Source organism: Vombatus ursinus, unplaced genomic scaffold, assembly GCF_900497805.2.
Source record: "Vombatus ursinus unplaced genomic scaffold, bare-nosed wombat genome assembly UNPS02014770.1, whole genome shotgun sequence".
Taxonomy (NCBI): Eukaryota; Metazoa; Chordata; class Mammalia; order Diprotodontia; family Vombatidae; genus Vombatus; species Vombatus ursinus.
The window spans coordinates 23,595,286-23,622,142 of NW_020954548.1; the positions used below are offsets into that span (position 1 = coordinate 23,595,286).

Below are 26,857 nucleotides of genomic sequence, written 5' to 3' on the forward strand. Positions count from 1 at the left end.
TTAGAGCTGGAGGGGTCTCTTGGAGGGATTGTAGCCCAACGTTTTCAGATATGGAAACAAGTCCAGAGAGGGAAAGTGACTTTCCTACAGTGTAGGTGACAGGGCTTAGGCTGGAATTCACAGATTCCAGAATCCAAGTCCATGCCCTATGCACTGCACTAAGCTGCCTCTAATAAAAAGGAGAAGCCCAGTGTAAGCAAGGGTCAGGCCTTCAGATTTAGTACTCCTGTTTCAAAAGAAAAGCTAGGAAAAACCCAAGGTTAGGGTGGCGCTTTGGGAAAATACCTTCACTAACTTTTTCTAAGGTAACATTAAACCCCTAGTCACATGCTGATACAAGAGGTCTGAGGTAGAGAAGGAAAACCTTCTCAGGTCTGGCAGTTGTTAATGCCATCAACCTAGAACCTCTTCCCACGACTGAATTTTTTTTTTTAAATATTGGAACAGAGTCAGGGAGGTAACTAACCACACCAAAGGACAGCGGGCTGGAGCAAAATGGAATTGTTTATTTTTAAACACTAGTACATTTGCAGGCTGTTTAAAAAGGAAAATCATATTATATTAGTTCAAAACTAACCATGTAAGCATATATATTTAAACTCTAATTTTACAAACACATAATGAAAGAAACCTGTATTTTACAAATATCTATTTGGAATAAGCATTACGAAAAAAAAAAAGTGTTTAAAAATAACTGCCCCAAATTTCCCTCTTTAAATATACAAAAAACCAAAACCAAACCAAAACAAAAGCCCAGATAATTCATAAGAATTCTTCCTTAAAAGCCAAAAAAACATTCACAAAGGCCAACAACGCAGTCCCCATCAGACACAATCAAGAGCAAAAGTGATATAAAAAATGTAACAGCTTTGTACAAGTACAGCACAGGTGCATAATGTCTCAGCACCAGACGTGCTGCCTTTGTTTTAAAAATGTTTTATAAAAACTTCCATTTAAAACAAACAAGTTTAAGTCCTTCCCTGACTGTGGAAAATATTCAAATCTCTCTCTTCCTACCCTGTTATATAAACACTTCTGGCCCTCAGGGGAGTGGAAGGGAGAGGGAAGGAGGGAGGGGGCGGGGGGAAGAGAGAGAGAGTCCAACAAAAGTTTCCTGCCTGAAGGCCCTAAGTCAGGCTTTGTCCAGAGTTCTTCCGTGCTTGGGGTTTCTTTTTAGATTATGTCTGTATTGACTACCATTCCCTCTCACTCAGGAAAATTGATCCAAAATTATATAAAATTACTGCTTTTGGGTGAGAGGGAGATTAGGAATGATCTTAAATTGATGTGTCAAATCCACAGTGTGTATTAAAACTTTCTTTGTGGCCCCAAACTAGAAGTCTAACTCATTATCCTCAAGAGACACATCCCTGACCCTCATCTCACTGAAGCGTATTGTTACAACGACGGTTGGTCATGCGTTGTCACATCTTTACTTCCTTGGTATACATTGCTATGATTCTCTGGGTGGCCTAGTTACTCTATAGACCCTTCTGGCACTTCTTCTGAAATGAACTCTTTAAGAAAGTGCGGTACACAGGGTCATCCACATATTCGTTTTTAAACCTGGAGCTTAACATTCGCTGCCTCTTCTTTTCTCCTTGAATTATGTCGGCTCCATAAAATGTGTCTTCAAACCGCATATCAGAAGCTGTGGACTAAAAACAGGCATTACTCAGGTTGAAGATTTCATTTTCCAAAAGAACATGACATTTTGGCAAACACTACCCACAGGAATGGAAATTGATCTGATTTATGCAGATGAGAGTCAGAGGTCACTGGGAACAGCAGAAAAGACATGCTAATGAAGTCCTCGATATTGAGATCATAGGATTTTAGAACTAGAAGGTGCTTCTGCCATATTTTGAAGATGAGGAAATTAAGGTCCACAAAGGTTAAGTGGACTTAAATGGACTATGTGGCTTTTCCCATGATGCTCCAAGGTTGAGGGCTACAAACACATTTTAGGTTTGCTTTCTTAGCCTCCTAAATATGTTTTCCAGGACTGCTTGTTCAACTGGCTTCAGACATTATATTTAATGATAGCAAAGTACATAAAGGAGCATATGATATAACCCTCTTTTCAAGGTGATTAAGATGGATGCTGGGTTTAGGGGCCTCAGACAAATGTAGCCAGGGCTGGCAAAGCCAAAAATAATGGAGCAGTTCCAGAGGGACCATTGCTAGCAATTAAATAATAAAGTGACGAAAAGGGGAATTAAAAACTATCCCCTGCTGTGTAATAAGATAATTGTCTTTTGAAAGAGCAATCCACTTTCATGGGAGATTGCCAAATCTTACCAAGATGCAAATGCTAGAATCAAACAAAGGGGTTCCATGGCTTGCTTCCCTTCCCTCCTCCCCAAATCAGTGGCAGGCATTTTAATTTTGCCTTGGCAGAATACTGCTGCTGAACTATCTTTCACTTTTATAAAGGCTAGAGTTATCACAGGAGAAAATAAAACATCTCTGAAAGTGTTACCACTGTGAAAGCACAGCAAAAGCCGGCTTCTCAAATGCAATAATAAAACCAATTTACCAGTAGCTACAGTTAATTATGCACTGTTGCTATGGTAATTCTCTGAGACAATAAAAAGTAATGGGGCTGTTTCTGAAGTTAGTAGAAAATAACCCATCACAATCACTGAGGTGGACTGCTGCTTCTTGTGAAAAATGTCTCCTCAGATGAGCCTGTGTTAGAGAGGGGAAGAGTAGAAATCATCAGGACCTGAAGGCATCTCCACATAGCCTGCTAACCTTTTATGGGGCATAACGGTCCATGTAGTACTTTAAGAGAATCACAGGTTCACTGATTGTGAGCTAGAAGATGTCTTACAAGACATCTAGACCAACTTCTTCAATTTAAAATGAGAAACTAAGGCCTAAAGAGGTTAAGGCACTTGTCTAAGGTCAGAGAGGGAGGAAATAGAGCCAGAATTTGAATTCAAGCTCTCTCATTCCAAATTCAGTCCCCTTCTCACAATATCTATAATACTTTCAGGGTCCATAATTTATTATTATTGTTATTGTGTGTGTGACTCAAAACTAAAAGTCTTACTCATCAGCCTCAAAAAACCAGTCTTGGCCCTTATCTCACTGAAGCATATTATTATAATGCCAGCTGGTCATTCATTTGTTAAATACAAAAGAGAAGGAAAAGGAAAGTTTTCAACAATGGGTACATGTAATTATGTGAGCCAATAAACTGAGCTAAACTGAATTTAGGGATCTTTGTTTGGCCACTGGAGACATTCAATGAGCCCCTGCCAATTTCTTTCTGAAGGTCTGCTTTTCTGACTTGTGTTCAATTATATAACATAGAATGTGTATCCAAATAGGGCAGTAAACCCAAGCTATATGTGTGACATTACATATCTTTTCTCTGCCATATTTTTGTCTTTTTTGGGAGGGTAGATCTGAAATTCTTCTTTGAGAAGGAGAAAAGTGCAGAGGTGAACATGTGAGTTAATTGCTCTGAATAACTCTTAGAAGCTGATTTGAGATGATGTCGACTATGAAGGGTTCTTGAAGGATTTGAAGCCAAATCTATTATGGAACAAAGCAATTATCATCCAAGTAGAAAGAAAAAAGAAAACACCTCATTTAATGGTATTAGGGAGATGGTACTTTAAAATATTCAGCTCTTGTGCCTTGTATAGAAATGTGGATTTTTTTTTAAAGGTCTGGAAAATAATTTCAGAGATTATCTGCTCCAGTTCTCATCAAATAAACTAGGTCTTTAAAAACAGGTTCTAGGGGCAGCTAGGTGGCGCAGTGAATAGAGCACTGGCCCTGAAGTCAGGATGACCTGAGTTCAAATTCTGCCTCAGACCAAACACTTGACACTTACTAGCTGTGTGACCCTGGGCAAGTCACTTAACCCCAATTGCCTAAAAAATAAAATAAAATAAAAAAAAATAAAACTGGTTCTAAAAAGGGCAAAAACACAGAAAGTGAGGCAACCATTTTTCTAGCATCTTAAAAAAGGAGTATTCCCGGGGCAGCTAGATGGCGCAGTGGATAGAGCACCGGCCCTGAAGTCAGGAGGACTTAAGTTCAAATCCGGCCTCAGACCAAACATTTGACACTTACTAGCTGTGTGACCCTGGGCAAGTCACTTAACCCCAGCTGCCTAAGTTTTAAAAAAAAAAAAAAGGAGTATTCCTTTTAAGGGCTATAGAGGACTTAGAACACTAAAAGGTCATTCAGGCCTGCTGGACCTTTGATAGGATGTTTGGAAAATGTCTTAAATGGGCACTTGATTTTTTCTTTTCTTGTACCTCCTTCTCTACAAGTAAGTTTTCTTTTACTCATGCAGATTCTCTATATTTTTTCAAGGATGTTTTTTTTTTTTGAACAGGGTGAATGGCATTACTGTTAATCTCAATTCTCTTTACTGCATTATTTTTAAAGGAATTCTCCTCTAAAAGAACCAATTGAATAAATTAGTTCATAAATGAGGAAGTCATTTTGCAATTGATAGTGAAACAGTTAAGAAAATACTTGAATAGTGCTCAGTGTTTAAGATATTTTACTCCAAGGTAGTTTATAGGAGATTTTTGGGGGAGGACAATTTGGTCCAGACCCATGATTTCATCAGTGTCAGGAATTCTTAGTAGTGAGTCTAGGAAATGAAAAGGGAGAATGAACACAAGTAGCTACATCATAAATTTTCTAGCACTTACAAATCGAGCTTTCACTCTTTTGGGCAACTCTTCATCCAAGGTGTAGATGTCCTCTCTCTTCATTGCAATTTGGGATCCATCTTCAAATTCAACCTAACAAAAATACAGATTAAAAAAACTAACAGTTACAACTCATAGGAAGTATACTAAAAAAGGAAAAAAGGAAGGAAAAAAGGAAGGAAGGAAAAAAGAAGGAAGGAAATAAATAAAGAAAAATACAGGCACCAATAAACACAGCACAAAAAGTACAAATTATTATCTTCTTAGTTGACTTTACCTAGCTTCTAACAAAAATTCATTTTCTTAGACCAAAATTCTTGAAAATTAAGTTCTTTGAAAAGGAGATATGAAAACTGCATTCCCTAAAGCAAAAACAAAGGCGAAAAGTAGTTGCAGCTCAAATTATTTCACAGAATACATGATTACAGCAAATTTAGCAATCAGACTTGTTGCAAATAGGCTGGGTTGGCCCATCTGGGTCATTTATTTATTTAATAAACTATGACAGCATAAAAAGGAGGGCTGTTTTTCTTTCAGAAAGAAAAAAAATAATGTATATCACAGTGTATAAAAATCCACCTAAACCAAATTCTCCTTTCAATTACAACCACATTAACATTTTAGCTTCCAACCTCATGTTGGCCAAGCTCTGCCTAAATGGCTGGGAGTAATCTAAAGTATCTTATCATCATCTATGAACCAGACTGTATGTGATTTGCTAAATGAATGAGTGAACATCATCTAAAATGGAGATGCTTTTACATTGTTTCCAATTTACTGAGGGCAGAAACTAATTTCAACATACCACATTTCAAGGTTATAGAAGGTCACTGCAGAAAAAGGGAGAATTGATAATGTAGGAAATACCAGTTATACTGAATCTTTTGCATTTTCTTAAAAATGTTCATTACAGGTGGAGAGCTTTATCATACTTAAATTCTGATTTAGTCCAATATCATCCCTTTTGCAGAAAATGAGAATAAAGACAGGCAGAAGTAGGAATTGCTGCTTGGGATAGAGAGGATGATGAGCCAATAATTATGCTATACTTTGCCCTGGCCAGGTCACATGTTAAGGTTAGTTCTTGTTACCCTATTATAGGAAATGATACAGAAGAGAAGTGATCAATATGGTGAAAAGATTAGAGAATGTGGTAGGATAAGACAGTGTTTTCCTGACTGAGAGAAAACTTAGGAAGGGACATGACAGCTATTCTAGTACTTGAAAGGCTGTGATGTAAAAGAAGATGAGATTTAATCGGCTTGGGCCACAGGGACAAAACCAACAGTAGTGAGGAAGAGTCACAGCAGCACATTTACATTTGATATACAGAAAAGCATCCTGACAATTAGAGCAATTCCAAAGTGGAATGAACTTCCTCAGGAGATGGTGGCTTCCTCATCATTGCAGGCCTTTTTTAGGAGAGGCTAGAAAATCATTTATTAGGAATATTGTAGAATGGATTCTTGGTCAAGTTGGATTAGATGACCTCTGGGGGTCTTTCTAACTCTTTTATTCTGTGAATCTTAAAACGATCCAGCTTTGAAATAATTATGTCTTTTCAAAAGCTACTGATCTTCCCCCCACCCCTTGAAAACATCATCTATATGACTTAAATATTTCCTAATACTTATGTTATACAAAAGTTAAATTATCTTGTCATCATAAATAAGAAATGAATGTAAGTACAGATACTCCTTGCTTGACTTAAAATATGCCACAACTTGAATAAATCTTACAGAAAACAAAGACAAATAGTTCTATTTCACGCTATCCATATATTACAAAATGTCTTATTTACCTTGAGTATGAATGTGTAACTAGGTCTTCCGAGGTTGCGGATTGTGACCCATTTCATATAAATAAGTGGGGTTTGTTTTCACTTTTAAATTTTTTGTTCCCAAAAAGGAAAAGGACCCATATGTACAAAAATATTTAGAGAGCTCTCTCCTGGTGGCAAAGACTTGGAAATTGAAGGGATGCCCATCAACTGGGGAAGAGCTGAACAAACCGTGGTATGTGGTTATGATGGAATACTATTGTGCTATAAGAAACAATGAGCAGGATGCTTTCAGAAAAACCTGAAAGACTTAACATGAACTGATGCAAAGTGAAATGTACTGTGTACAAAGTAGCAGCAATATTTTAAGACGATCGGTTGTGAATGAATGATCCAAGACAACTCTGAAGGACTTATTATGAAAAATGCTATCCATCCCCAGAGAAAGAACTGATGGTGTCTGAATACAGATTGAAACATACTTTTTTTAACTTTATTTTTCTTGAGGTTTTTTAATTGTCTATATTTTCTTTCACAGCATGACTCATATGGAAATGTTTTGCATACACATGTGTAACCTATATCCAATTGCTTGCCTTCTCGATGGGAGGTGGGGGTGGAGAGGGAGGAAGAGAGAGAATTTGGAACTCAAAATTTTAAAAACAAATGCTAAAAATTGTTTTTACATGTAACTGGGGAAAAATAAAATACTAAATAAATTCCAAAAATGTTTTGTTTCCTTCAGCATAGTGGTTCATTTAATTCTCAAATAAAATCCAGTTATTCAATTTGATCAAATTAAGTAATTTACTAAGCACTGACTAAATGCAAAGCACTACACATTATAAAAAACAAACATTAAATTATACAAAAATAAAAATTTAGAAGTTCCTACCCTCAAGGGCTTTATTCTACTGGAAATTATGAAACTAAGATATACTGTTTAATTCAACAAAATGACTAGAACTTTCTTCCGTTTTGGATCCTTAAGAGATTTCAAAACCTAAAAAGGGAGCTATTAAAACTGGGATACTCTTGTTCAAACTTTTCCTTAATAGCAATGTATTTTTTTTTCCCATCTTCAAATGCTAAACAGATAACATTAAATAAATAATTTTGGAATGGTCTTATCCCATTCTTTGTGCCATTTCATCTCCACTCTCTCCCACACAAAATGCGCACATATTACAGATCAATTTGCTATAATGTGGAAAACTATCTGAAATAACATATTGGTTAAAATATTTATTAAAAAATTGGCCTGGTTAGATCACTCCATCCCCAAAATGGCAGATAGAATCTACTGAAATGAAAAGAAACATTTGACTTAAGACTTAAAAAAGGAAATTTGAAAAAAGTTAAAAAACATTAAGTTAATAGAAATCTCCTGTAAGTTAAAGTGTTAAATTTTTCAAACAACTCAATAAAGGTCTTTTTATGAACTTAAAAAATGAGTTATTAACTGTATGCCTCTTTGGTCATTCAGTGGTGAGAATAAATAGGTAGAAAAAAAAGTCAAGATAATAACAGCATGGGAAATCTGTTATGTGGCATTCAAAACAACTTTTGTAGGAGTGGTAATTTTTATTATTAGACTGTAAAGTACATGAAGGCAGGGAATATATCCTTGTCTAAATTGTGTGGCTACCCCAGGGCTCTAACCAAAGTAGAGATTTAATAAGAAATATATCTTATTGAGTTGATTTAGTTTTAATTTTTAAACTATCAATATACCCTCGAAGCCACTTTTGACATGTCATCATAAATCCTAGCTGAAGATGATAATGCTGATTATTGGTTTTAAATATACAACCTACTTATATACAACCTACTCATTTTAAGAGTTTTTAAGAGTTTTCATATCTATAAAATGAGAATAGTTTACGCATGCATCCTTGAAAATGAAATGTGAACAGGTAAGTTTTAACAGATGGTTTTCTATAGTCAATCACATTTTCACAGTCACATCTGCAGTGAAGAGATTAGAAGACCCCCAAGTCACTCACATCCACAATAAGCTCCAATGACTCCCTACTACCTCTAGGATCAATCAAGCAATAAATATTTATTAAGCACTTAACTAAGTGCCAGGTACTGTGATTCATTTTTTTTAAGTGCCTTCAGGGAGCTTACATCCTGATTCTATCAAGAGAGATATATACACATTAACGTAATAAGGTAATGGCAGGGAGGAGGAGTAAGTACCGCTGGTCATTTAAAACTCTTTCCAACTTGAGTCTAACCTAGCTCTGTAGCCTTATCATATATATAATATGTGTGTGTGTGTGTATACATACATACATACATACACATACACACATACACATACCCTTTCATGCACTCTAACATCCAAATACATTGGCTTTTTTGATGTTTTCTATACACCACATCCCATCTCCTCTCTTTGTGCCTTTTCCTTTGTAACCCACCAAACCTAGAATGTGCTCTCAACTGACCTACACCTCTTAGAATCACTAGTTTCCTAAAATGTTTAGCTGGTGTGCTAACTCCCATGTGAGACCTTGTCTGATTCACCTGGTGGCTAATATCCCCCTGTCAAATTACCTTATACTTACTCTGTATTTGTTTTGTATATACTTATACATGTATGTATGTACTTCTGTACTTTTGTACATACTTATACATGCTCTTCCAGACAGTAAGTTCTTGGAGAACAAGAACTGTTTCCTTTTGGGTTTTTTTTTTTAATCCCTGGTGCTTGGCACAGTCCCATCAAACAAAAAATCTGCTATGGAAATACTAGAGTAATACAAGATTTTATGACAGCTGCTACCACAAAGAGAAATTTACCTAATGATCTGCTGAGAATCAATCTATCACATCAACAGATTAAGATGATCATCCAAAGTGCTAAATGTCTAAACATAAGAGTTATTTCCCGTCAATGCTGAGGTTCTCCAAATATCATTTTCAGATGGCACTGATTCCTTAATAGCTAGGTTGATTCCTCAATGAAATCCCTAGTTATTTTAGAAAGTTCAGCTCAACCATTCACATTGGAAAAACAAAGTGAATAAAAAATACCTAATGCCCAAATTGTAACATCAGCTGGATGTACAGCCCCCTAAATTAATCCAGTATTACACATATCTCAGGCAGATGTTTCAGGTGGATGATTAGCTGGGCCCAAACTTGGATAGAAGGAGATCAGGATAGACTACATTTGGGAAACTGTACAGCACTTTGAATAACTCCAGGCTGCCCCTTGTGGCAGAAGCCAGTTTTTAAACAACTAAATTCCTCAAAATGTTTCTAACATGGCTGAAAAACATGACATATCACAGTCTCAGATAAGTCAAAATAGTAGGCAATCCAAAGAGCAATGGAGAGACACTTTCATGTATGTAGCAGCCTATTAAGGAATGTGATCCAATAAACATTTATTAAATGCCTACTATGTGCCAGGCACTGTGCTAAGTGCTAAGGATACAATTAATAAAAGAAAGGCAGTCCTTGCCCTCAAGGAGCTTACAGTCTAAAAAAGGAGATGACATATAAAAGGAGGCAAGAAAAGGCAGGGGGAAGGGACACCAGGGAATACCCAGCATGGGGGCATCCTATTCCTTAGAATTGAAAAAACCAGGCAGGGCAGCAGATAAAGTGAGTCCAGTTTCTGCCCTCTACAAAGGCAGGCATTGGGAGGAATCTGGTACTTTACCCGATTTGACAATGTATCCCTAGCACCTGCCTAGCACAGTGTTTAGCACATATGTATTTAAAAAATGCTTGTTGACTGACTGTATGTTCGATCTGCATTTGTGGAGGGAGGAACCACAATGAAGAGACCACAAATTCATCTAGATATTGAAGCAACTCATTATACAGAATTGCACATCGTAAGGTAGCAAACAAATGATATCTATCATCTCAATGGGTGATGAACCTAATCAGAAAGATGGCTATATATTTTCATGTCAAAAGTGGTACTTGAACTGGGTCTTGAAAGAAACCAGGTAGCACTGAAAAGGCAGTGCTTTCCAGGCAAAGCAAGCCAATCAGGGTGAAAGCACAGAAATGGGAGGTGGAGCTCTTTGTGTAGAACAGTTCACGGTGTGTTCTTTGGAATAAGAACTTCATTTCTGCATTTACTGTTGAATTAAAGTTGAGTACTCATTTCTTTTTTTTTTCTGTTCTTTAATAAATAGTAATTCTCTTAAGAGTTAAGATTAGCATTTAGCATTTTTGTAGCACTCTGAACTCTTTGAAATGTTTAATACACTCCAGTTTTCTTTAAATCAAGTAACAGAACAGTAGTTCAATATACTGAAAAGATCACTGGACTTGGGCAATTATAAAACTTGATAAATAAAAATATAAATAAAAGGTCCTAGTTCCATCACGTATTAGCCTGTTGTGATCTTAGGCAAGTCACCTAAACTCCTTGAGACTCAATTTTTTTACCTATACAATATTTTCACTTCCTACTTCATGGGATTATTACGAAGAAAGTTGACAGTAACCTTTAATTCAAAAGTACTATGGAAATGTGAACTGTTAACTATCATCAATTATACCAGTACTTATTATTGTGCATTTTATCATCTCTAAATACCATTTCCTTTACTTGAGTTTCAAGGCAAAGACTGAATGAAGTCAGTAAAACACAAGAAACCTCTTGCTGCACTCAAGTGTGTACATCTTAACACATCAAAGCTTCCCATGCCAAATCTGAGATGCTTTATTCTGTGCTATAGCACAATATAGAAGGTAAAAAGCAAGTCACAAAATTCAAAGATGGCCCTTGTAGAATAATGAATTTTGAGTATTCCCCTGTAGCTTCACCTCCCTCCTCCACCCCGCAATGATATACTCTTATATGTTATTGAACATACAGTTACTTTGTTCTTCAAATGTATGACTTTGGCCTCTTACCCTATGATTTTCTTCCAGCTCTGAAGTCTCAGAACCACTGCCATTAAAATAAGAATCATGGTCCTACAACTTGATGCTATCTTTGACATGCTTGAAAAGAGGCCTGCCCTCCTTCCTGGCTCCTCTCTACTCACCTCCTCACTGAACCTTCCCTAAATGATCATTTCTCCTAAGTGCCATCTGCTTATATGATTATTCTCAGTGGAGTAAGACATTCCTTTCAGTCTGTCTTCCATTAAATCAAGAAAAAATTTATTTCAATTTCTTTCAAACTTCTCCAAACATCATTAATTACTGCATCTGGCACTGTGCTTCAGTGCCAGATGCAGTTCTGTATAACCCACTTTTCCACTTAAGCTTTTACCCCTTATCAGTCTTGACACAATGTCTTTGCTGATATAAGCAGCCTTATCACTCTCAAACTGGTTTTTAACATAACAGGCTTGGAACTTCAAGCTTTTTTCATCCTTTGCTTAAATCTCCCTATTTTCATGCTACTCTTTAGCCTGAGAATAACACTTTCCTTTTTTTTTTTTGTTTTGTTTTACTGAATATCCCATCATACTTAGACACTATTGAACTTTGGCTTTTTCATACTGGATTATCCTCTTTCTGAAGCAAGGTGATTTTGCTGGGTGTGACATAAAGCTCATGATACCTCTATGTGTATCTATGCTATGTAGCAACATACAGATCATAGATTTGGTAGGCTCAGACCTTCGGGAGGATGGACTCTTCTGGGATGAGCTACCTTTTGTGTAGGCCTTTAAAAGTGAGCAAAGAACTGGTGGGGGGGGGGGGATGTTCTCTCTTTCTTTCTTCTTTTTTTTTTAACTTTTTCATTCTGCCTTTCTTCCAAAATATAATACTAGTAGTTGTGACACTACAGGTATGCGTATGGATGGGTGTGTGTGTGTGTGTGTGTGTGCATGCGCATGCCCTAGGCACCTTTTACTGCTTTGGTGTAGAAGCACATGAAAACATCATGTGTGAGACCAAACAGGTTTTGCAGCTGTCCTTTGCTTCCTCACCTCCCTTCTCTAAGAACCAGTTAGAGACCAGAGACAGGAGAATAGGCTTTCTCAGTTCCAAAAATGTCCCACTCGGCTGGGACAGTAACGGTATTATCTTGAAAAAGCACATACAAGCTATGTAGGCTTGCCCAAGTGCCCCATACAAAATCATTCCATCATTCCTAGCTGGAGGATGAGAACTTCCTTAGTAGCCTAATCCTGACATCTAACCATCTAGTCAGTGAAGGGAGACTTTCTGAGTAGCCTCAGAATTGAGGATTACCTCAAGAGTTACCTGAGTTCAACAATTCAGAGATCTGGCCTTTTATAAAGAGGAAGTTGTACCTAAGTAGCATGCCTCTTAAAGAGAGAAGAGGATTAGCCTCACTGCCACAACAAATAAAGGAGTAGTAAGGGACTATAACCACAATATAAGGGAACAGAAGACCTGCGTTTTGTTTCCTCCTGTAACTATGAGTTATTGAGATAACAAAAATTCCACTGGGAAGGGGGTTCCAGTCTGGGTGTCTGAAAAACGTATCTGCCTTATGGAGGAAGTCCAAATCACAGAGTGGTATGATGAGTTGGTGGGGGAGGGGGAGAACTGGGTAATATTACGTGGGACATAGGGATTCACTAGACTGTCGGGCTCCCCTTGTATCCCCCAATTGGAATCTCCTGCCAAATACAGGGTGTATAGGGCCCTAGCCTATTACCTTTATGTCCTTTAGGACCTTGGTGAAAAAGTAGGAGCCAGAGGAAAAGAAGGAGAATTACGTTCATTTTAAGGGCCATTTAAATACTGTCTACATTTGTTTATGGACTTCATTAAGTCCTTTGCATCTTCTGCATTTCATGTAGGGTGAAATAAATGCCACTTCCTACCCTGAATGATTGTACAGGAGATGAGGATTCTGTTACCCAAATCTGTGGATACCTAGACACAAGCTATACAGAGCATACATACACAGTAAACACTGGATGGAGATGAAGACAATAATAAGCTAAAGACAGTGTGACCTTTGAGGGAGACTCCGAAGGTCAGAAATTGTTTGTGTAAGCTCAGGCTTTAGGGACCCTAGGCCATAGGTTACACTTATTGGATTTGATGTCTGTAATATAGGCAGCTGCCATAATGCACATATAAGAGCATAGGTTTAAAGTTCAAGAGCCTTGAGGGATCTGTCTGATCCAATTCCATAATTTTTAGATGAGGAAACTGAGGATCAGAAAAGGTAAATGATTTGCCCCAGGTGAATACAAGTACTAAGTAGCAGAACCAGGATTCAAATCTAGGTCCTCCAACCCTTCTTCCACTACACAGTGTTGCTTTGAGTCATGGCAACTTAACTCAACTTGACTTTCTGCATTATGGACAACTTCATAGTAAGTGGTCCAGCAATATAGTGGAAAAAATGCTAGACCTGGAGTCAAGAAAGACCTGGGCTATAGTCCCAGCACTTACTAGTAACATGACTTTAGCCAAGGCACTTGACCTCTCTGACTCTTAGTCGATGCATCTACAAAATAGAGATAATAATGCCTATCTCAGTGAAAAGTTGTTAGAAAAGTGCTAGATCAATTTCAATTAATTACTTTCTATGACCTTACACCTTTCAATTAAAACCTCCCTTAAACTTTCATTGGTGTTTCTCAATATTAGGTGGAAAATCATTTCTTATTGAGTATGTTGGCACCAAATGATAAAGCTCCAGCATGGCTTCTCCTTGTCAACCACTTAGTAACTGCACTTTTACTACATGTTTATTTTTTAGTTGTATTTTCATCAGTATGATGGACACCTCATATTGCACTTTGTCTTTTCTATTTTATTTCAGGACAAGGGAGTCCCACCTTGGTGCAGAGGACAGCCTTGGATCACTCAGAGAACTCACCCACCTGATACATGTGAGCCACATTGGTGCCCAGGTATTTGGCTCCATAGAGTTTTCCATCCGGCCACTTCACTTGAACAACTTCTCCCTCAGCAGGCGGGCCCAGCTTCAAGCAGTCTCTGCTCTGTTGACAGACAAAGACAGCAGGATTTTTAAAGTTAAGTGACTTAGTTGCTGCCTTTGAAACTTACCACATTATCAACTTCTTGACAATTACAGAGGAGTGTTATCTCTGTGCTTTATGCATTATGATCTTATATTGGTCTTTAGAGGGAGGAGAAGGGAGCCACAGGCGCACTTACAGCTACAGTGGGTGCCATAAAGTTTCAAAGGAGCCACAGAAATCCTGGAATGTGCCTTTGATGGGTGTCAACCCTGAATTTTCAAGACAGCCATATTTCTTCAGGAGTACTTTGCAAATGGCTTAAATAAAGAATTATGAAATTCAAAGTACACAGAGTAGTATGATGAAGCTGAATATAGTGAAATTATACAGTTGACTAGTTTGGTAGTTTTTTTGCACATTTAGCAATTCATATTTTACTAATAGTGATATTTTTCTGATGAGGCCAATTTTACTGATTGAAAGGCACACTTGACCAGTCAAGCTATAAATGGAGAGATTGTGAGTTAGCTTTGTGGTTTCACTGTGAGGCACACATAAGAAATATTTGGTTATTTACAACTAGAAGTCTGCCATGTATTGCTTTTTATTATTAGCAGAAATTCCGCATGATAGAAGAGACCCTATTTATCAGCAAAAAAGGCGACAGTATTATTGTTTGGTTCATGTCATGCATGGAAGCTTTGGCGGTCCATTTATCTGACTGTAGATCAAACACAAGAATGGATTTAGATTATTGTGGACTGGGGCTATTTAAAAAATGCTGTGTTCAGTGGTCTATAGTCTATAAGACTGAGGGACTGAGATGATGGCACCCAAGCCCTCAAACAAATATGATATTTTACTTCACAGTAGTTGACTTCTGGGCAATAGCAATCTGGAGGAAAAAGTGAATGGAAATTTATCTGTGAATGTTCAGGGGTCTATCATCATTTTCCTTCTTCTCTATATCATTTCCAAAAGTTTACATAGTATCAATCAGTCAATAAATATTTATTAAATGCTTCCTATGTCCCAGGTACTCTATTGAGACCACTGGAAATTATAGTTTCTGAAGGACACATGCTAAAATTTCCCATGTTGGTCACTATCTCAATTTTGGTATGACTGAGTGGATACCTAGCTACCTTATGGAAAAGTTAAGATTTACAGTTTGGACAATGGATGTGAGGGCTTTGTTCACCACGTGCTTATTTACCATGGTAAATAGGTCCATTTTAATTTTGTAAGCTCGATCATGAAAACTAACTCAACCTGTAATTTTAGGTATCATGTCACCAGGTGGTAGTAGCGTGCCACAGCAAAAAAGTCTAAGCAATAAAGGGATAAGTCCTAGATCTGTTTAACTAAGTTAAGATATTAACTTATTTTTTTCTTTTTAATTTTTTTATTTATTTAGCATTTTATTTTTCTCTAATCACATGTAAAAAAAAAACAATTTTTAACATTTGTTTTTAAATTTTGAGTTCTAAATTCTCTCTCTCTCTCCCCCCATTGAGAAGGCAAGTAATTTGACATAGTTATACATGTGTAGTCATGCAAAACACATTTCCACATTAGTCATGTTGTAAAAGAAAAACACAGACCAAAAGAAATAAACAAAGAAAAAACAAACAAGAAAAATAAAATTGACAAAAGTATGCTTTGATCTATATTCAGACATCACCAGTTCTTTCTCTAGGGATGGATAGCATTTTTCAAGATATTAACCTTTTAAAGAAGAGAGGTAGTATGGTATAGACCATAGAGGGTTGGGAGCTGGCCCCAGAATCAGCAACATCTGGATCCACATCTAGTCTTTGACATACACTGAATGCATGTCCCTAGCTAAATTCCATAGCCTCTATGTGTCAACCAGTAACTTCCCAGTTGCAGAGGTGATGCTCTATACTAACAGGGGAAGTCCCTCACTAGGAGCTCTTTACATTGAAGAAATCACCGTTCTAGTCCAAAAAGCAATAACAAAGAGATGAAAAACAAAAATAAAATAAGTTTCTCCTAACTTATTTTATTTTTAAAAAGAGAATTTTATTAAAGTAGCTAAATGCAGCTTTAACTAGTGAGGAAGAAAATTATTTTAGAAGAAGCCTTAAAAAAATGCTAATGATTTAATTTGAAACCTCCCTCTCTAATCCTTACCTTTTCCCTATCAATTCATCTTGAATATAAACTTGGAGTCAAATGCTCTTCTCTGCACTTTGTCCTCAGGATTTCATGGCTTTAAGCACACCTAAAGGTGCTTATTTTTCAGTGCCTGGCTAACTTTTCTCCAGGAGTCACAGAGGTCTAAGCACCCTATCAAGGTTGTCAGAAAATAACAAGAATAGCTGCCATTGATGACGTATTTTAAGGTTTACAGAAACCTTTCCATATATTATCATGTTCATCTTTATAGCCCCATGAAGTGGTTAACATAAGTAATGGTATTCTCATTTTACAGATGAGGAAGCTGAGATTCAGGTTAAACAACATCTCCATACTCACAAAGTTTTTTACGTTTTAAAGGTAAGATTTGAATCCGGGTCTCTCCTAACTGTAAGTTTAGAGTTTTGGTTTTTTTCTACCATACTATAATGTTCAAATTAATCACATGAAAGAACATCCTGTCCCTTAGAGTTCCTACTTTCTTTCTCTACTAAGGAGGAAGAAGAGAAAGAAAAAAAAAAGTCTACAAAGAAAGTTTTGCTTCTTGGAAAATTCTGCCCACTTCCCCACTATGCCTTTTTTTTAAAAATCCAAGCAGTTGGTATTTCACATATCCTCCCTCTCCACCCCACAAAAGATTTAGCTACAGTTATATGGAACTTGATTCATATATAATACTTCTTTACTTATTTAACAACTGGTTCCTACTAGCAAATGCTTCAGCTCACACACAGTTTGCTAAAAATTGCTTTCTGAAAGGACCTGTATCCCTTTATACAGAAATGAAAATTCTGAGAAAAAAAACTGAACAAAACTTTTGAACAGAGATAACCAACTATGAACCATCAATACAGTTATGGCTTAAAAAAAAAAAAGAATGGCACAAGGAAGAAAAACAAAATGGGAGAGACCATGGACCAGTCCTTCTAAACTGATCAGAGCCTTCAAAGAGCACTGACTACAGTTCTAGGCATCTGAAATGAAGAAGGATGGGCATCCTTGGCAAGGACTGAACACCAAGGTTCTAAATAGCCAAAAAACTCAAATAAGACAGAGAGAAGAATTAAAAGAACTTGTATCATCAGTGCTAAAGAGAGGTTGAACTACTCTATAGTTGTGCTGTAGTACTACCTGCAAAGAAGGAGCCCCAGCACTGCCTGCCTCAAACCAAACTACTACATCAGGAGAAGAGGCTTGCTGAGGTCACATCTCTGGCATGGCGAATGTTTATTTCAATACTTCAAAGGTCTTTGATTTTATTGGTATTGCAGACACGCTACCTATATGGATGGCAGCTAATGGTATTGCAGAGTTTCTATGGCAGAAAAAAATCACTTTACAGTAAATTCGTGAGAAGCCTCCTGAACTTAGATTTGCTCTGTATTCAGGCAACACATTTGGTATGTGAAGCAGAGTTAGTGCTGCACTACAACAGTTTTCAAAAACCCATGATAACTTTTCTGACATGTCAGAGGAAGCTTGTAGAGGAATGTGAATAATAATACTAATAATAACTGTCAGATTAAGAACTAAAATGGACCTTAAAAATCATCTCATTCAATCTCTCCATTTTACATGAGGCCTAGGCTAACTCAGATTTATAGAGTAATTAAGAATGCTATTGAGGATAGTAGGAAGGAAGGAAATAAGCATTTATTAAGTACCTACTATGGACCAGGCACCTGTGCCAAGCACTTCATAACTATTTGGTCCTCGGAGGTGGGTGCTAGTATCCCCATTTTATAGTTGAGGAAACTGAGGCAAATGGAAATTAAGTGATTTTACAGAAGGTCACAAAACCAGTAAGTATTTGAGGCTGGATTTGAACTCAGGTCATGGGGGTGGGGGTGAGGGGAAGAGCGCTAGACAATGAGGTTAAGTGACTTGCCCAGGGTCATACAGCTAGTAATTGTCAAGTGTCTGAGGCTGGATTTGAACTCAATTAGCTCCAAGGCTGGTGCTCTATCTACTGTGCCACCTAGCTGCCCCTTGAACTCAGGTCATCTTGACCCCAGGCCCAGCTTTTTATCCACTGAGCCTTCTACAGGCCTCTAGGTAGTATTAGAATTGCTATTACTATTTTACAGATAAGGAAATGGAACAAGAGAGATTAAGTGATTTACCTACTATCCATTCAGCTGGTAAGTCAGTGGAGACATTTCCTAATGTAAAACACTAAATATACTTATTCTACCCTGATCTACTATTTCCCATTAGCATTAGATGGAGCCACTACTCATATGAATACCTTCTTTTATGCTAACTTTTTCCCTATGCAGGTGTGCCATTAAAATATCTGAGCAACTTAAGTGTTTAAAAGGTTTTTCCTGGTGGTTCAAATATGTATCCCAGGATGCAGTAATCAACTTGAGCCACTTAAAACTCCCTTTCCTCTGGGTCTTGCTGGGCTGTAGATTACATACATTACCATGAGAGGAGAAAAGAGAGTCAACCGAGGAGAAAATTAAATAGGAGTAAAAGCATATAGAAAGCAAAGCAGCTCCAAACAGAAAATGTGGTTATAAAGTGCAAAGAGATCAAATTGGTTGCATAATAAATACTAGAAAGGGTCTTCCTTCAAAGCTCCCTTTTCCCAACAATGTTGCCATCCCAAAAGATCTTTGGAGCTCTTCTTTTAGGAACTGCCCTCAGGGCCAGGAATAAGAAAACAAGTCTCATTGCTTATTAAAGCAATACTAAAACTGGCATTAATACCCAAACTGGCTTTTCCCATTGATCAAATCCACTCTAAAAGGAGTAAGATTTGTGACCATTGAGGAATTTCTAAAGTATATGCCATTGGCTCTGAAAGCATCCCCCACAGAAAAGGTCTGAAAGTATTTTCAGCGATGGCAACAGATTTGGAATTAGGTAAGAACTTTATTAGGGATAACCCTAATTTGAATTCACTCCTGTTTTGTCAGCCACACCTCACATATACAAAGCGGCAGGAACCTAATAGCTGAAACTAACTCAGTCATTAGAATTATTTCAAGTATCTCTTAGATTATTACATAACTCCAGATTGCCAGTACATTGGTCATACTGAAATGATTTTTTTTTTTAAGAAGGCCACTTTCTTCTCATTTTTATATTTACATACCATTGGAAAAGGAAAATGTGAATGCATGTACTTCATGCTTTAGTATCTAAATATATTTGTTGCTGCTTGGGAAATACTGTCTTTTTAGGTCTTAGATTAATGGATCGCAGCCAAAGTGCTTCCACAAAGACACTAATTATCTTTGGAAGAAACCAAGTCTGATTTGCTATTTTCCTTTTAAATAGTTTTTTTTTTAAAAAAGAATATCATTTATTGTTACTCAAACTGGGTCCCATGTATAGCAGTATTGTGCTACAGTGACTTCCACTTGGCTTCCTACAGCATTCAGTTGGGGATCTTTAGTTTCTTTTCCCAAAGCGTCATTTGGCACTTAACAAAACTCATTTTCTGAAATATATTTCTTTCCTCATATAAAGAATACATTACAACTTACTGATAAAATCTCCATGTGCCAATTAGTTAGAGAACAATTTTCCTTTAGCTTTCCACAAGAAGGAATAAAATGCTTCAGAAATTCAGAAAAGGTTTTAAAAATATATATCAGGATGATGGTGTATTTTTATTCTGACATATTATTAAAAATGTATAGAGGTATTGTGGAATATTTAGGGTCAGCCTTGGGAGCAGTAAAACTTGGGTTCAAGATTGGCCTTTGACACATACCACCTCTGTGCCCACAGTAGCCTCTCAGTGAAATAAGGTGACAATGTACATTACCTGAAGGAGTTCCCTACACCATATCATCATGGATTTGGACCATTAATATTATAGCACTAGGTTGCAAAAGGTATACTAATAAAAAAAGAATTGGTAAGCAACCTTACACTGTGAAAAACCACTAAGGATGTTACATAATGAATCTTTAAAAAGAATGAATTTGTTAAGGTTAGTTTTTTAAAATTAATTTTGGGCTATTCTTCTGAAGTGAGGAGAGAGACAAAATAAGAGTAATGTTAATAATAAGATAACCTAAATGGGTCACTGAAAAAGGGATTTAGGATGGCAGAGTTCACTTCAGGGCAATGAAGAGAAACAGCTCTAAAAATGTTTTATGAACACACACCAAATCACAGAATCGTGGGGTACAAAGCAACATCAATAAGGTCATCTACTTCAATTCCCTGCTTTTGAGTAGGCTATTCTGCTGCCTCATCACAATGTACTATATCCTTCTTTGTTGGATTTGGTACAAAGGAGGCCACCTTGAGAGAATTTAGTTACCAGAATGCCTACAGATCAGATTCCTACAGTCTAGCATAGTTTTATAGCATAGATTAGGATAGGCCTACAGTGAGGCACCAGTGTATTTCCAACTCTGGAAGAGCAACCTGTGTTTAAAAGAAAAGCAGAGAGGATAAGACCACAACTTTTTTTGTGTTCGACCGACTTGTCAAGACATTCTTTCTAATGAAGCTTACCTGAACCTCTCGCATTCTAGTTTGAACTGATATTTACTTGATCTGTTTTCATCATGAAGATATTGAAAGGAGGCAAGACTTACAGTTAAAGGACAATGATGTAGGTCCCAGGCTTGTTCTCAACAGCTGTGGTCATGCCACCAAGAGAAGCAGAGTAATTAAAACACTTGAAGATGGAAGCAGCTAGTACAGCTTTATTCAGCCCTCCCCTGTGTAGTAAGCTCAACTCTCCTGAACCTCAAAGAGACTATATAATATTAAATACCATCCACAGGCATACATAGTTTCCACATCTTCCTTTCCTGTGCCCATAGGCTATCCTCTTTTATTTTCACAACCCTTTCCCTTCTATATTTAAATCAATAAACATTTTTAAGTGTCTACTACGTGCCAGGCATTGGGCTAAGTGCTGGAGATACAAATAAGAAAACTCTTGCCCTCCAAGAGCTTACAATCTAATGGGGGAGACAACATACAAAAAGAAGCTGAGAAGTAGAAAACAGAAATAGGAGAGGGCAGCCACCAGAAGGTGTGATGATCCACGGAGACCAAACAGAGCAGTTGATGGAAAGGAGAGTTAGCTGGAAAGTTGAGATCCTAACCCTCTATAAAACAAAGCTCTGGGAGAGTTTAGGATTCCACCTTCCATCCCTCCAATAAGAAGGGAGAGGAGGCTGAGAGAGTTGAGAAGGTGTTGAGTACCCAAAACTGAGTCATTCAGCATAATGAGGAGATTTCAGGTGATCATCTTATTATCCTGAGTGGGGTATGATGTTCCCCTGGAGTCCAGGAAACATACATATAAATACATAAATCTATATTCATACATATGCACACCTGCAAATCTTCCCATCAGCAGATCCTAAGGAAGGATCATTCTTTCTTTTATCGACCAATCAAATAAGAAGTGATTATTAAATGCTTACTATATGCCATATAGTGCTAGACGCTAGTAATACAAAGACAAAAATAAAACATTTGTTGCTTTCAAATAATTTACAGTCTATCACAGGAGATAACATGTACTCATATAAATGTGTACATATATAAAAAATAAATATACAGTGCAGAATATGGACATACAAAATGAATACACAACATATATAAGGTAATTTAAGGCGTGAGAGAACTAGTAGGAATTGGGAGAGGGAGATCAAGAAAGTCTTGTATAAGGTGCATACGATGGTACTTGAGCTGAGCCCTGAAGGAAGTAGGGAATCATTTTGCAAGGAGAAGGTGAGGAGACAACACATTTTAAGCATGTGAACAGTTGGTGCTCATCTAGGTTTGGTTCATTCCTGGATATCCTTAAGATCAAATTTTCTTTGAGCTTGTTTATCTATTCGGTGTGTTTTGATTGTTTTTGTTTTGAAATTCATTCAATCCAAATGAATCACTCAAGATTCTGGTAACTGTTATCTATTGAATTCTGGAACATTTTACCTTCTTTTTCAATGAGTTGGATGCTTATTCTTTGTAATGTTGCAACATCCAGACTTTTTATTCTTTGGGGGTAGTTGATCTTTATATTTGTTTTATGTATTGTTTTCTTGGTTCTGCTTATTTTACTTTGCATCAGTTCATATATATCTTTCTATGCTTCTTGATATTCAACATAGTCATCATTTCTTACAGCTCAATAATATTCTTGTACATTCACATTAGAATTTGTTTGGCCTTTCCCTAATCAATAAGCATCTACTTTGCTTCCAATTCTTTGCTACCACAAAAAATGCTACTATAAGTATTTTGGTGTATATGGGGCTTTATTTTGATCAGTGACTTCCTAGGGGGTATCTGCCTGCTATTAGAATCTCTGAATCAAAGAGTGTGGATGTTTTAGTAACTTTATTTTCATAATTCCAATTTTCTTTCTAAAATGGCTATATGGATTCACAACTCCTCCAGTAATACAGTAATGTGCCTATTTCCCCACAACCCTCCCAAAATCGTCTATTCCCATCTTTTGTCATCTTTTCCAATTTGATGGGTGTGAAGCAAAAACTTAGGTGTTTGTTTTTTAATGTGCACATTTCTCTTATTATTAGTGCTCTGGAACATTTTTATGTGTTTTTTTTTAATAGTTTACAATTCTTTGCAGAACTGCTTGCTTAAATACTTTGATGACTTATCTATTGGGGATGGCTTTTGGTCTGATATACACATATATGTATGTGTATGTATGTATACATATGTACATATATGTTAATTGTCTATGTATTTGATACCCTGCCTCTATCCAAGAATTTGTTATAATTATTTTCCCCATTCAACTACTTTGCATCTTGTCTTATATTCATTTATGTTATTTGTGTAAAAGTTTTTCAATTTCATAGAATCAAAATTATCTATTTTATCTTTTGTAATTGCTTCTATCTCTTGTTCAGGTAAGAATACATCCTTATTCATAACTATGAAAGGTATATAATGTGCTTCTCTACTAATATCTGATATATGAACTTTAATATTTAGGTTGCATATTTATTTTTAATTTATTGTGGGATATGGTGTAGGGGTCTAAGCTTCATTTCCATCAGACTACACACCAATTTTCTCAGCAATTTTTATGAAATATGAAGTTCTTAAGGAACTTGTAGGGGTTTATTTGCTTATTGAATACTGCTTATTTTGAGTTTGATTGCTTCAGATTCTTCCTTATTTATCTGATTGATTTACTCATCTATCCTTTACCCAATACCAAATGATTTTGAAGACTGGTACTTTATAATATAGCTTGTGATCTGGAAGTGCTAGTCACCTTTCATCCCTACTTTTCCCCCCATTATTTCCCAATAGTCTAGATGTTTTGCTTCTCCAAATTAATTTTATTATTTTATCAAGTTCTATAAAGTATTTCTTTGCTAGTTTGATTGATGTAGCTTTAAAACTATAAAACAACATTAGAAGTATTGTCACTTTTATTAAAAATGGCACAGCACAGCCATAAGCACTGAATATTCCTACAGCTATTTAAGTTTTTCTTTATTTCTTTAAGGGGTATTTTGTAACTGAATTTTTTTGTGTGTTTTGGTAGATTGAATCCCCAGTATTTTTGAGTTTTTGAATGGTATTTCCCTTCTATTACTGCTTCTTGCATTTTATTATTATTTTATGGTACTGCAGTTGATTTCTGAGGGCTTAGTTTGTAACCTGCAACTCTGTGGAAGCTATTAGTTATCTGAATCAATATATCTGTTGATTCTTTAGGATTTTCTAAGTAGACCATGATGTCATCAACAAAGGAGAGTTTTATTTCTTCTTCAGTTATTTTTGTGCCTTTAATTTTTTTTCTTCTCTTATTGTGATTGCTAGCATTTCTAGGACAATGTCAAGTAATAGTAAATAATCCATAGAGGGTAGAGGGAGGGTGGACAAAACTAAGTTCTGCTACTTATTTCCACAGAATGGTGGGGTGAGGGCAGGGGCAGAATGTGTTGGCAGAAACCAAAGCAGTATTGCTGAGCTCACGACTGGAAGCACAGACCTGTGGGGACAATTGTATGGCCCCACCCAAGTCGGGGAGCTGCTGGGGGTCAGGCACTGAGTAAGCCTTAGTACATATTAGAGATTAGCACCCTCTTCAGGTGCTTTGTTGACTTCTTGTTGTCTTGGCCTTCAAAGACAGCTGCAATTACTTTAGCTCTTGTGCATAATTCTTATGCTGTCAAGTTTTCAGAGGCTGTGAGGATCAGAGATTGTCTAGTCCTTCATCTTTCTGTTTATTAGCAAGTCATTGCTTTTTAAATTGGCAGTTAGGTGGTGAAGCACATATAACGCTGGGCTTGGAGTTACAAACTTTACCTATATTCAGACTGGGCCTCAGACATTTACTAGCTCTGAAACCCTAACCAAGTCATTGAACACCTGCCTGCCTCAAACTGTAAAATGGGGATGATAACAGCATCTACTGCCTAGGGTGGCTGTGGAGATCAAATGAGGTATTTGTAAAGTGGTTTGTAAACCTTAAAGTGCTATATAAATGCCAGTGTAAAATGAGAGGGTCCTTAGTGATTAAATCACTGTGATCTCTTGAAGCTCTAATAGTATATGATTCTATAAGATTTTTTTCTCTATTGCAGTCCATCTCAGCTCTACCTCAATTTCAGTAAATTCTGAATGAGTTTTCCTCTGTGACCTTGGACAAGTCACTTCTCTTCTCTGGAGTCTCAGTTTCTTCCTCCATTCAATCAAAGAAGTGAAAGTGATGATTCCTAAAGTCCTTTACGGCTCTACAATTATACTATGATGGTTTTGTTTCAGTGGGGGTAGAGGGGGGAAGTTGGCATTCTTTATGTGGAAGTATGGGAATCAGAATTTCCTAACATAGAGAATGCATCTCCAAAGCTAGAAATAAAATGTGAGCAGGTCCATTCTATTAATGCTCTTAATGCAAGCTGCATCTATTGATGACAGGTTGGTGTACATTAATTTCAGTTTAAAATATTTAACTCATATAGTCACATTTCTAAGTCTCACGAAGAGTAAGACCAGCGTAATTACTACTAACATCAACTGAGACAAGTTTGTCATATAGAGTAGACAGATAAATAAGATGGTTGAACAGAAGATAATGAATCAATTTATTTACTCAACATTACTACTCTTTGAGAGAAGGAAAATTTTTGGAAACTCCCTAATGATTCTTGTTCTGTCAAAAGCCTGTCAAGCAGTGAAAAATGTGATGTGCCACTAAGGAGACTTTTGCTTTTTGTATATTTAAAGGCATCATGAATGAAAATGAGCTGCAGATAATGTACCAGTGTCAGATTTTAGCCAAACAAGAGCTTTTAATCCACAAAGGCTTAAATTTAGCTTTACTGAACATACACGTGCCTAGAACACATCATGGAAGACCACATTAAGAATTACATCTTGCCCCTTTCTCTGATACTTAATAAACCTTTGGAGAATGTCCTTTGCTGTTCTCTTCTATATAGGTAGGACATGACAAACTATTTACAATGATCTGACCTATTCAATAAACACTGAATAGAGAGTCAATTACTATTTTGACAGTAATATGATCTTTTGCCAAACCTACTGAAAGGTAGAACATATATATTAGAATTAAAAGGTATTTAATGTCTTTGAAAAAGCACCAACAGAATCAAATTGGCACTGATTTCTGTGAAGACAAATCTAGCAAAAGCCAGTCTGCCAAATGGAGATGTAAAGTCTAAAGTAGAGTGTGTCTGTATGCATGTGTTGGTGTTTAAGAGTTGAAACAGCTTAACCTGTATTTAAACTTTTAATCAGAAAAAGGGAAAAAAATAATGTCAGGGATGATACTCTTTAGGACTAAGGAAGAAGAAAAACTAAGGACTAAAGACCACAGAAGAAAAAAATGACAATTAACTGACTTACAAGAGGAAGGTCGAAAAGAGTCACGATCATCACTGACAATAAGAACGTAACGTTTAGCTTTCAAAAGTTCCTATAAAATTTCAGATTGGAATAAGACCTCCCAACTACACCAAAATATTTTTCTCTTGTTTTAGGTAAAATGTCAATCAAATTACTTTGAATACCAAGTAATGAAGTATTCTTTCTCAAAAGAAAAAAAAATTTTTTTAATAGTATATTCAGTGTGCAGAGAATTCTAATGAATGATAGATGAATAGGGACAGGTGCTGGACCTGTGATTTCATTGTGAAAAAGCTCCCATGACCAATGAAAGTCAGCATCTTCTCTACAACTGAGAGTTGCTTTGAGCATTGAGAGGTTAACTTGACTTGTTCAGGGTCACACAGTATGCCACTATAACATCTTGAACTATAGGTATGCTATATAAAACAATGGTTTTTCTTCATGTGTGCACGTGCACACGCGCGCACACACAC

The 26,857-nt window shown here is 36.7% G+C and overlaps 1 protein-coding gene across 4 annotated transcripts in view; it reads right to left on the bottom strand.

The window, feature by feature from the left end:
- Positions 1 to 516: 516 nt before the first annotated feature.
- The window catches only part of KDM4C (lysine demethylase 4C), a 480,568-nt gene continuing 454,227 nt past the window's right edge, over positions 517 to 26,857 (bottom strand). For 3 of the 4 annotated variants that reach the window (XM_027862930.1, XM_027862929.1, XM_027862927.1), the window contains 3 exons: positions 14,271 to 14,390; positions 4,686 to 4,778; positions 517 to 1,658 (listed from right to left, as the gene is read on the bottom strand). In XM_027862930.1, coding sequence (XP_027718731.1) covers positions 1,482 to 1,658; positions 4,686 to 4,778; positions 14,271 to 14,390 — 390 coding nt within the window. In that variant the 3' untranslated portion in view covers positions 517 to 1,481. The remainder of the gene's footprint in view (positions 1,659 to 4,685; positions 4,779 to 14,270; positions 14,391 to 26,857) is intronic. The other variant, XM_027862928.1, reaches the window with a different exon arrangement.